The sequence below is a fragment of the Arachis duranensis genome, chromosome 2 (genome assembly GCF_000817695.3).
Source record: "Arachis duranensis cultivar V14167 chromosome 2, aradu.V14167.gnm2.J7QH, whole genome shotgun sequence".
Lineage (NCBI taxonomy): Eukaryota > Viridiplantae > Streptophyta > Magnoliopsida > Fabales > Fabaceae > Arachis > Arachis duranensis.
Genome location: NC_029773.3, coordinates 82,746,998 through 82,759,406, shown reverse-complemented (window position 1 = coordinate 82,759,406; position 12,409 = coordinate 82,746,998). Strand labels below are relative to the sequence as shown.

Genomic DNA, 12,409 nt, shown 5'->3' with positions numbered 1-12,409 from the left:
ATTTATTGACTACTTTTACAACACCTATTTTTTGATTCCCGAAGATTCTATCATTCCTTTCTAACTAAATATTCCAAATGATAACAATATGGTTTTACTAGGTAGACAATGACTTTTGTAAATAATGGGCTCTAGAATTTACCCAATAAAGTAAAAAAATACTCCACCCCTAAATTATTTCCTAAATCTTAATATTAAGATAACCATATGCACACCTAGTGAATGGAACATCTAGTCAATGAATAAATCAAATCAAAAGAAATAATCATCTAATTAAAAATAATGAACATAATCATCTGTATATCTATTGAATTGAACATCCAACATATTCATTATTCACACTCTTTAATATTCTCATTGTCTATCAATATTTTTTCTAACAATAAAACCATCACTCACCAACATTCTATCAATTGTATATCAAACTTTTACTTTCAATATTTAACATTTTAACTCTTTCATACATTGTTTTAAGTTTTTATTGTTCATATTGTATGTAAACTCATCACTAATAAGTTTAATTTTTTACTATATCTTTTTTCTTATAATATTTTTTTTTTCAGAAAACTGTTGACCTTTTGAATGATAGGGCCATAGAGTAGATACCTTACTTGCATATCATTAATGACACAGCCAATAATAATGATAAAAATAAAAGTGTGGAGTGTATGAATCTTATTAGTTTGTTCTTGTTATACCAAAGATGATGAAGATGCCTTCTTTTCTTCATTATTCCTTGCCTCCTCCTCGTTCATTCTTCTACTTTTGCTTGCTTCTTCTTCTTCCTCTTTTGCTCTTGCTACTACTCTTTGTAGCACCCTCTTCTTCATCATCATCACAAGACAATAATAATAATAAGGTAACATTGTCACTATACTATGAGAGTCTATGTCCCTTTTGTGGTGACTTCATAGTCAACCATCTTGTCAAGCTCTTCCAAACAGATCTTATCAACATTGTTAATCTCAGATTGGTGCCTTGGGGTAATGCTTGGCTTGCACCTGATGGCACTTTTCTTTGTCAGGTTTAATTTATTTATTTATTTATTATTATTTTATTATTCTTATTATTAAGAGTTAAGTATGATTTTGGTTCTTAAGTTAATGACTATTTAAAACCAAATTAAATTTTCTATATAAAAAAAAAGTTTGAAACAAAAAAATTTTTTACCCTACTAAAATCATACTTAACCATTACTAACTATCTACTTATTATTATGTGTATTCCATTTATTTTAATTTCTTTTTTATTTCATGTTCTAACATTGTTGTTGTGGCTCATGAAGTATGATTTGTGTTTTATTCTTTGAATCTTTTCACTTTTGGCAAGTCTTCATTTTAGATGGAGAAGTATTTTTATATATATATTTTTTTTCAAAAACAAAAATGCTATGTCAATATTCACTTTGTTAATTATCATTTAAATTTGAATATGATTAGATAGATTTTTAGGTTGCATTTGGTTTGTATTTTTATTTTTTAATATTTTTTATTTTTAGAATTTTATAAAATAAATAAAAACTATTTTTTAATTTTACTTTCTTTTATTCACAAAATTATGAAAAGATTAAAAATAAAAAAAATAAAACAGATATCAAACACAATCTTATTTTCTCCGGATTGAACTCTGTCTGTGTTAATAAATACTCATAGGTTAAATGTATAAATAATACAATTCCTTTGGTTTTCTCATATTTTTCTATCAGATTTTTCTTTTGTTAGAAAAAAAAGTATTATTGATGGGTTATTTCTCTAAGGAAAAAAAATGCTGGTTAACAAGAAATATATAATAAATAAATATTATGATTCATACTTTCATATTGTTCTAATAACATTTTTAATATTATCATGAATTAATGGCACTGCCCCTCTAATAAATTCTTGCCCCTGCTGTCTTCTTGCCCCCATCTAATTTCTCCAACAATCCACCAATCGGTTAATAATATTAAATATTTACTTTTAATTTTATCAAGATCAATAATTCAATATGCCCCCCTTGTTACCAAAAACAAAAAGAGAACACATGTCTCTTCTTTTACTTCATTTTCAGCTTTTTTACTTTTTACTCTTTTTAGGTCATCCCTTAATTACTCTTTTTTTTTAGACATTCTTTTTACTCTTTTTTATAACTGTACAATTTAATGCGGGGCCTGCAATACAAAACTAACATTTTGGGCTCACAGGTACACAAATTCTATGCTAAAAATATTTAACTTTTTAATTTGGGCCTATTGGTATTACATATTTTGTGGATAAATTAGAAAAAGATGTTTTCCATTTTTCAACCTTCTTTTTGAGAGGCACGCAACATCATTAGAAGTGGTGAAATTCTTTGGATTGCAATAACTGCATTTAATTAGATTCGAAATTTAGTTGACGTTATTAATAATAAATAAAAAATTTTAATAGTGTGTGTGAATATATAATATAATTATATGAGTGAGTGTTGTAATGTTGTAATATCTAAAATTAAAAATTATCTAATCCATCTGAAAAAAAAAACTACTTTTTAAGAGGACATAATCATTAAAAAAAAGGAGAAAATAATGTTTATTAACAATGTCTTTAGCTTATTATTTTTGTAGTAATGAAAATCGTTTACTTTTCATATGGATGTGTTTTAATTTGTTTTGTCTTTACATTCAACATTATTTTTTCTTTCTTTGTAATTGCAGCATGGAAATGATGAATGCTTTCTGAATACAATTGAGGCCTGTGCTGTTACAGTATACCCTAATGTGGTAGGATCCCTAATATATATTTAACAGCGAATTTAATTAACTATATGATTATGTCACAACACTTTCAGATTCCAACAATAGTGTAATTTGCATAAGTATTTTCATATAGTTAATTCATAAAGCATTTTCTTTTTATTATTAACTGTGTCTACTTTTGAAAGCTATATGAATTGTGCTATAGTTCTAATTGACTAAGAATATATAGTTGTAATGCAGGCACAACATTTTAGATTTATACACTGCATAGAGAATCTGACCTTAGAGGGAAGGCAAAACCAATGGGTTAATTGCTTCCAAATGACTGGATTGCCCAAATTACCCTTGGACTGTTATACAAATGGCAATGGCAAAAATGTTAGTTATTTTATATCATTTTTATTGCTTAACTTTCATTTGATATGGCATATTCATCACATGATATTTTCAGTTATGTCTTACATATTTATTTTTGTCTTGTATATTGTATATATTTAGTTGAAATGCCAATTTGTTAATGGCTACTCTATAAATGCCTAATAATTGTTGCATCAAAGGGAATCCACATTTTATTCAACAACTAGTATTTTTATCGTAATAACATTATGGAAATATAAATTTTTTAAAATTATATCAGTTTTGTTAATTATAATACAAAAAATTTATAGAACTAAATTATTTTTACAAAAAGATCATAAAAGTCAAAAGTTCTATTGACTAAGAAAACTAAGATCTTCGTAAATAAAAAAATCAAATAATAAAATTTTTAGTTATTATTTTTATATGAAAGAGTTTAATTTTTTACTAATAATTAATTTTAACATTCGTTATCTAAAATTTAAAAGAATTTAACGCGTATACTTTTACATTTGATTAGGTATTAAGTTTGTTGTACAAATAGAAATAATTAATTTTTATGTTTACTATTTAAAAATAATATTTTTTATCTATGTATATAAAAATATAATTAGATATTAGTATAAAAAAATTTATATTGACATTTATATATAAAATTAACTCAAAATGATTTTTTTGAAAAATAATTGAATTTTGATTCTAACTTTTAATCACAAAATTAGTATTTTCTCTAAATTATATGTAATAAATATTTGAAGAAGGAAGAGAAATGAAAATATAGATTAAAAAGATAAGTAGCAAAATTTTAAAATTAGATAAAAAATATATATATAATAATATCTTTTATTTGAATTGTATTATATTGTTAATTTTATTTTTTATAGAACTGAAAGGTAGAAATGAGTAAACCAAGTTATTTTCCCTCTCTTTTATTCTAGCTTCAAAGTTCTTTTGGTGCTAATTTTTATTATTTTATAGATTGAACAAAAGTTTGCTCAGGAAACTACTCAGCTTAATCCACCCCATAGATTCGTTCCATGGGTAGTTGTCAACAATCAAGCACTTCAAGAGGTTTGTGATTGTTAAGGAAACATTATTTTACCGTAAAAGCTCACATACAGTTGATTGACTAAATTATTATCTAACAATTTTCAACTATTAATTATGCGTGAGTTTTCAGCTAGTTTTGAACTTGTTATATTATTAATAATTAACTCCCCTTAACTTGTGGTGGTTGTTTTAGGACTACCCTAATTTTGTGAACTATATTTGCAAGGCTTACAAGGGCAAGTCAAAACCAGATGGTTGTAGATCACTTTCAACAAGAACTTATGATATGATGAAGGATGGAAACAATTCATTTCAAAAACCGGTTTGTTATGTAGGTCATGTGAAAAATCTGACACTACCATAGTGACTGCTCAAAAGACCAAGCAGTAAATAAATCTCCATGAAAGTGATGTTGGAATTTTGGTTTGATTTATGTACTTCTTATACAAGAATATAGAATATTATCTCGTGTAAGAATTTCATATGATCTTATCTATATGTAGATGTTGAATTTCTTTAATTAGACTCTCTCATTTTTCATATATTCTATACATATATTTAGCCTCACCTTCTTAATCAATAGTAAAAGGTATTAATAGTACACATTAAATAAAAAAATATAAATTCTCTTTTGTTGGTTTCTCAACATAAACTACCCTAATTCCATCTTTTCTTCTTATTACACACTATTTCCTAATTTTAAGGGCTCTTCAGTATAATAAACTTGAAGGATATTTTTTAATATTAATTAATTATACGATTACTAACTGCTTTTAATTTTCTTTAGGGATGTCAGTGCTTCCCTGCTTTCCGTTTTCGCTCCTAGAATTGATCCCCATCCCCGTCCCAATCTCCGCTATGGGAGGATAATCGTCCCCATTCTCATTTCCCGCTTTTCCCGTGTTTCTCGCGGGATTCCATTCTCCATCTCCCTATGTTGAATATTTATATGAAAATTATAATAATAAAAAAAACAAACTGCAAAACATTATTACAAACATATCTTATCCAAGATTATAAGTTCAGAAATATAACATAGCAAATCATAATCCATAAGAGGATAACAGAAAGAGTGGCCGGTAGCGACTGACGAGGGGGTATGCTGCTATGACTGTGACTGTGGACACAATTATGGGGGATTGGGAGTTTTGAACTTTTCTAAAAAGTTGGGCTTGGAAATGGCGCTAAGTGGAATAGTAGGAGAGAATGGAAGACATTCAATAAGGTAGTGTTAGGATTTTCAATAGGCAAAATTACGAAAAAGTCCCTATATTAGAAATAAATTAAGGATATTTAAATAAACTCAAGAATTTGAGGAATTATCGAAGACGGAACGGAGATCCTCGTTCGGATCCCCACACCTGTTTCGGAGGATTTTAGTTCCCATTCTCATCCCCACGAAAAAAGTTCCTAGCCTTCGAATTCCCATTTAGGACAATTTTCGCAAGAATTTCCGCATTCCGAAAAATTTTGACGCTACTAGTTTTCTTCAAATATAAAAATGTTGATGGTTATAAATTAAAGCATTGTACCCTTTGACTGAAAGTCACGTACATTAAAAAGATTATTGTATGTGTTCTTTGAATATCATCTGAAGTATTTTGTATGCAAATATATAAAGATATCCTTGCTTATTATTTTATATGCATATAAGAATTAAGTGCGATTCATATTTTACTTGTTTAAAAGAGTAGAGGATTTTTTATTACCACTAGGTAAAAAATTCATAAATTTTAATATATTTTGAGAGAATGCTATCATCAATTCAATAACAAGCAAGTGTAAATAATCATTTAATCTAATCTTAAAACTATAATAAATTCAAGTTCTTACCATCTACTCATTATATATAATTATCTTTATGATCTATTTCAATTATATTTTTATATGTGCTATTTCTGTTTTTAATGTAAGTAAATAATTTAATCTGTCTAATCTCTATATAGAATGAGGGTTTTTTTTTTTTTTTCAAATTATGAGTGGCCTGGAAAGACATAATCATGTATTGAGAAGGAAAAAAAATGAGGTGTTCTTTACAACTTGCACTTTTGCTTTTCAATTGTAATTGAATGAGCAGAAATATTGGAATATTCAACGAAAAAATATAGGGGCAATTTTTTTTAGTCAATGTTAATTATATTTTATTATAAAATTAGTTTTATTTTTGATGTTTGAAGAATTTATGATTTAAAATTAAAATTGAAAAAAATAATTGATGATATATATTGACTAAAAAAATTTAACTCCCTCGTCAAATTCTATCCAAAAATAGTATAAAAGTTGATAGCGAAAAGATGACCTATATATATTCAAATGCCATTGGTACATAGCAACCGAAAGGCCTTTTCCTCAATTGATAAGAAAAAAGCTTATTCAAATCATATCTCATTGGCATAAATGCTCTCTAAATAAACTTGTATAGGGAGAAAAAAAATTGTTTGATATAAATCGCTGATATTTTTTTATATGAAAAAAATTGTGGAGTTTGATGTTGAAATGGATGTATAAAATATTAGTACAAAATGGAAGTAGCGATTTGTTTTTTTCAATTTTTTAAAATTTAAAGCCTGCAAAATATAAATTACGTTTAGAGTTTTAATATTTTTCTATAAATATGTAACCTGCAAAACGCAGAATGTGTTTTATCCATATATTTTTTTAAGTTACAAAATGCAGTTTGTGTTTTAATTTAAAAAATATTTTAATTGAGAATCTGGTTTATAAATATTATTGTCAATTTTTTTGTCTTTCATATATACTTCAATTTCATTCTTTTGTCTTTCATATTTGTGAGTTTTTTTTTTTACAATTAGTAATGTCAAAAAGGTTGAATGAGGTAGAGTTGAAGTTATGGAAGGTATTGTATATTTATGTGTATTATAATGGTGAGATTATATCAAATACAGGTCAAAGAGTGACTTTTATTTGTAAATGTCTGTTTTTCTTTGCTATTCCATGAATCGTGAGTTTTGTAGAGTTGGAAAATAGTCTTTGTGAGAATATATAAAGTCACATTTCAAAGAGGGTGAACAACATTTTATATAGGAATCCTGTACAAGTATTTGGTGAACTGATATAGTTTCAAATAATGTCCATCACTGACGATGCATGTATGCAGCAGATATTCTATATTTATCAACAAACCTGATTTCACATGCCAACAATAGAGTTGTACATTGAGTTTAAACAGAATATGGGGCTGGACGTCGTTGGCGAAGAGGTGAATATGGATGAGTTTGGGGATATAAATTAGGAAAAAAAATAACAACGATAGTGAAAAGGAATTCGAAGCTAACTATGAAGTCGATGACAAAACGATGAAAGAGACGTGGCAGACAATCTGGCGGTGCAAAATGAAGCAGATGCACTTGTCAACCAGCACCCGTTTGGTATTCTGTCTTTTATGCGAACTTTGGATCTTGCAGCCATCCATGCCTCAGAATTTCCTAAGTATGCGAATATGAGTGTAAAACCCGGTTAATTAACGACTAATTAACCCATAAATGAGAATTTATTCTAGAAAGCCAAAAATGTGATTTTTATGGCTAAATATGATAGAGGTGATTAAGACAAGAATTTCGGTACCAATTTTATAGAAATCGGACCAAAATTGGACCGAACGGGCCAAACCAGGTCAACTGGACCCAAAGTGGGCCCTTGGCCCAACTAAATTAAACCTAATACACTCATTTCAACACTTTCTCTCCTCACTGCACTCAAAAAACATGTTGAAATGGAGGCCATGGAGGGAAAAACACTCTCTCAAGTTCTTTCTCTCATTTGATCTTCAAACCACCATAACTTTTGTTCTAGAGCTCCGATTGCCGCACCATTTTTGGCCACGCGTTCACCGCGAAGAGCTCTACAAAATCCATACAAGCAATCTTGAGGTAAGCCACGTTTTGCTCTTCGAAATTCCAGCCTTGTTTTCGAGTTTCATGAGAAAAAATGTTGAGATTTTGGGCTCTTTGATGTTATAGGACCCAACTCTCTTGAAGGAAAAGATTAATCTTGTCTCTTGAACCTTGGGTGTGGTAAAATTCTCAACCCTAGTGTAATTTGTTGTTCTATGATGTTGGATATTGAGATGTTGTGTATGGGTATGATGATTGTGGCTTAGGTTGTGTATATGTGAATATTTGAGACTTTGAAAAGCTTGAAGAGGGTTTTGTATACAAAAATCTGTTCTTGGAAGTGTTGAGACCTTGAGAGCTTGAGGAAAAGTGGTTTGGAAGTGCTCCGGTTGAGCTTGGAAAATCGGCTAAGGTATGGTCTCGGTTTCTCGTATCTAATATGTAATGTGATAGGAAATACTTAGGCTAGAGGCCCTAAGATAGGCATTAAATTGTTGATGTTGTTGAATGGTTGATATATATGATGTAGTCATATATGTGATTATGATTATTGATGCCTTGATGGTATGAAGTATGAGAAATATGCATGTTGTGATATATGCTTAATTATTGATTGAGGTTGAATTGTGGGTGAAATCATGTTGATGGTGAGTATGATATTTGTTATGTACAATGATGGTTAATTGAAAATGGTGTTGTTGAAAATTGGCATAAGGAAGAGTATATGATATATAAATGTGTTTGAGTTTGAGCCACTTGGGTGAAGTGGGTTAAAATGGTGGGATGATGTTTTGGAGATTATGGAAAAGCGTTAAAGTGTGAGTTGAGGAGACTTAATGTTGTTTTTGGTATATTTTGATTGATTTTAAAAAGGGATGAAATTGGCATGTTTTGGTTGATTTTAAAAAGGGTTGAAAATGTCTTGTTTTGAAAATGGCACTTTGTGGTATTGTATGAAAATATGGTTTTTGGACATACTTTGATGGGACATAACTTGGACTCTGGATCCTCGTTTTGAGTCAAATTCATTTAGAAATGAAATTGGATCTGGGATGTTCATGCCGTTCGAAGAATGGGCGAAAAATGTTTTGAAATGAAGGAGTTATGTCCATTAGAAGATTGGGGGTTTTATATGTTGGTTCTGCAGCTTTTAACTTAGAAAGATTTTAAGCAGAATACCCACCCATGCGTAGGCGTGCTTGACACGTACGCGTCATTTTTCAAAAAGACACCATCCAAGTGTGCACGTCGATGTGATGCACCCAATGCCCAGCCATTTTCCCGAGAGTTGTGACAGGGTTGTGCCGGTTTTGTGCCTGGGGCACAAATGTACCCGCGCGTACGTATGGCTGACGCGTACGCGTCATTTGGATATTTTTCAACCTACGCGTCCGCATGAATAACGCATACGCATCGATGAGCTTTGTGGCCATCCACGCGTGCGCGTGAAGTACGCGTACGCGTGGCCCTGTTTTCATCCCAAAGTTGATTTTTGAGTTTTAAAAGCCAAATTTCATACTTCTAAGCCTCCGATCTCACCATCTATGTCTTAAATCATTATGTTATGCCTAGCAATGAGGAAAGGAGCTAGTGAATGTGGTAACTTATGAGTGAAGCAAGGGAAAATGAATGATCAATGAGGATCAAAGATGATTATGTAAGATGCGGAGGATGGCGGTGGAAGTGCTTGTTATGCCATGGCCGAAGGGCCGTAATTGTTAATAAATTGGCTGGTTATGGATTTAACCGTGAGCCGGATGGCTAGATTATTGCCGTGTTATGGCGGAGCCATGATTATGGCTAAGAATAAATGCATATATGCTGTTGAATGAATTGTGAATGTTGCACTTCCACTATCGGAGATAAAAGTTTCCCTGGGAGAAAGCAGTGGCTAGCCACCACGTGCTCCAGGTTGAGACTCGAAACTCTTTTGACCTTATGTCGTCAGGGTGGCCGGGCACTGTGAAAGCCCCGGATGAGCTCACCCCCATAAATATTCACTAGTGAGGGTGATGGATATGGATCATGATTATGATCAAATTTATATTGAGTATAACTCGAGTTGGGGAGACACGACAGAGGGACAGTCCAATGGTTAGCTACCAGGACTTGTCGGGTTGGCTCTATAACCGACAGATGATATCATCAACCATTAGGGACAGGCATTCATCATATGCATACTATGTGAATTGTTTGAGATTGCCTACTTGACTGCATATTACTTGCTATCTGTCTAAATGCCTTATCTGTTCCTACTTGTATATCTCTTGTCTGAAATAACTGTGTTTGCCATATTATACTCCTGATGGTGGTTGGGAGGTCTAAAAGAATTGGAAAGGGAAGTATTAGTTAGACTGAAGGATCTTTAATCAGTTGCCATTTATGGTTTAGCTTGTTTATAAGCTTTGATTTTATCTGGAGGAAGTTCTAGGATTGCCTTCGGCTTTCCTCTATTATTACATGTTATATATGTGGGAACTGTTACCATGCTGGGAACCTCTGGTTCTCACCCATGCGAATTTTGTGGTTTTCAGATGCAGGACGTGAGGTTTCTCGCTGAGGCAGGCTGAAGACTTCTGGATTAGCGAAGATCCTTTGTTCTCGGGACTCTGTTTTGGTTTATATGTCTTGCTTAGATACTTTTATCTCCATTAAATAATACAAACTGTGATGACTCCTCTTATAGGAGGTTTGGAGAATATGTTTTTTGTATTTGTGTCCCTTTGGGTTTCCTTTGGGGTTTCCTTATCCTATTATATGTATATATTGCTATGCTCGAACCGGTTATCTTCGCAACCGGATTTTGAGTCTTGATATTCCTGTTTTTGACACTCTTGTATATATATATAATCTCACGTTAGTTTATTCTTGTTCGCTACGTTATCGATCGGAATGTTGCGCTTTTCGAGTTACAATTTTTGTTGTACCCCTTTTCTTCAAAGGCTCCTAGATATAAACATCATTCATACTACTATATGTACTAAATTTTTATTTTAGAGGTCGTAATACCTTACTATCTCTGAATTATGACTTAAGCATAAGAGTCTGTATGGTAGGGTGTTACAATGAGTATATTATATTTATTAATTAAAGTTACCATTACTATTTCTTTATTTAGCCTTGACCGACTAATGGTGGTTCGCATTTCATAGGTGAAGGAAATGTTGCGGCGATATACGGTCGCGTATCACTTTCGTGATTTCAAACAACATTTCGGTTTTCACGCTGATCAACTGGATCGGATTTGAAACCATAAATGCCAATTTCAAAAGCAGTATTGCGTATGCTCTTGATTGGCAGCTCCCAAGCTTCAACGCTTGCAGCAACAATTCAAGGAATTGAAGGCACTCATTATTGATTAGCTTCTTGATCTGATTTTCTAAGAGATCAAGTTGAAACAAGATCTCAATCGCAGTTTCAGTCAGATCTAGTTGTTCTTCTTCGGCACTATTGTTTTTCTTCATCATGATTGTAGCTAAGAGCTCTATTATGTTGCACCTGAAGAGATTTATAATGAGAGAGACAGTGACACTAGTGTAACAGAGCGACAGTGATAGGTGTGGGAGCAGCGGAACGAAGACGGTGCAGCGGTAGTGGAGAGGGAAGGTTGGTGAAATGGCGAAGGTGAAATGGAGAAGGCGAATTGGCGTTAATTTCTATGGAAAAATGTGGGTGAAACGAGGTACGTGGGAAGCAAACACGGGTGTAATTTTTTATTGATAAAAATCGACGGCAGCTTCGTCGATTTCAGTTAAAACAAAAATCAACCTCTTAACTGTCTATTTTATATAATAATCTACACCATCTATTTAATTTTGAAAGGAATCTCCACTGTTTAAATTTATCGATAAAAAAACCGTCGATATTACAAATATTAAAATAGACGACTCATCCATCGATTTAAAAGAAAATATAAGGTCGTCAAAATAATAAACGACTTGATCGTGGATTTTAATATTTTATTTCAAATATTTTTTTTATTTCATTGACGACAAGCCGTTGATAAATATCGACAAAAAACACAGCTGTCGATTTTTAGCGTCGATAATTACTTTATAATGCTAAAGGATGCAGGTAGTACTGCTTCTTCCTTCCTTCACTCACAAAACACAAAAACAAACACTTCCTCTCATTCCTTCACAATCAAACGCAAAACATATATATAAAAACCCCTCACATACACATGTCCAACATGTAATCTTGCATCTTGCAAAATTCAGTTTACGTTGTGCGCTGAGAATATGCAAAATGCAGGTTGCATTTGGCATTTTCTAAATTCAGGTCTAATCTGCAGGAGAATATGTTTCGCATTGTGATTTCACCTCCTAACAAAATATAAAATTACATTATATATCAATATATTTAAATTACACCACTTTTTACTCTATTATTAAATTAATTTATGATATAATTGATAATTAATAAACTCATT

At 31.3% G+C, this 12,409-nt stretch overlaps 1 protein-coding gene across 3 annotated transcripts; it reads left to right on the top strand.

The window, feature by feature from the left end:
* The first annotated feature begins 638 nt into the window (after positions 1-638).
* On the top strand, positions 639-4,605 carry LOC107475404 (gamma-interferon-responsive lysosomal thiol protein). 3 transcript variants are annotated; one of them, XM_052257583.1, is made up of 5 exons: positions 639-859; positions 2,675-2,740; positions 2,957-3,094; positions 4,052-4,144; positions 4,317-4,605. In XM_052257583.1, exons 1-5 carry the CDS (start codon positions 704-706, stop codon positions 4,485-4,487), a joined length of 624 nt encoding a protein of 207 aa, XP_052113543.1. In that variant the 5' UTR covers positions 639-703; the 3' UTR covers positions 4,488-4,605. The 3 variants fall into 3 exon arrangements, with proteins under 3 accessions (XP_052113543.1, XP_015950519.1, XP_015950518.1); XM_016095033.3 differs by having other exon boundaries at positions 639-1,024; positions 4,350-4,604; XM_016095032.3 differs by having other exon boundaries at positions 639-1,024; positions 4,317-4,602.
* The last annotated feature ends 7,804 nt before the right edge of the window (positions 4,606-12,409 follow it).

What these genes read in the sequence shown, in the direction of transcription:
- LOC107475404 (XM_016095032.3), top strand. Translation starts at nt 704, where the DNA reads ATGATGAAGATGCCTTCTTTTCTTCATTATTCCTTGCCTCCTCCTCGT. An exon ending in ATGGCACTTTTCTTTGTCAG is followed by an intron (nt 1,025 to 2,674) that starts GTTTAATTTATT and finishes TTGTAATTGCAG; the next exon opens with CATGGAAATGATGAATGCTT. An exon ending in ACAATCAAGCACTTCAAGAG is followed by an intron (nt 4,145 to 4,316) that starts GTTTGTGATTGT and finishes TGGTTGTTTTAG; the next exon opens with GACTACCCTAATTTTGTGAA.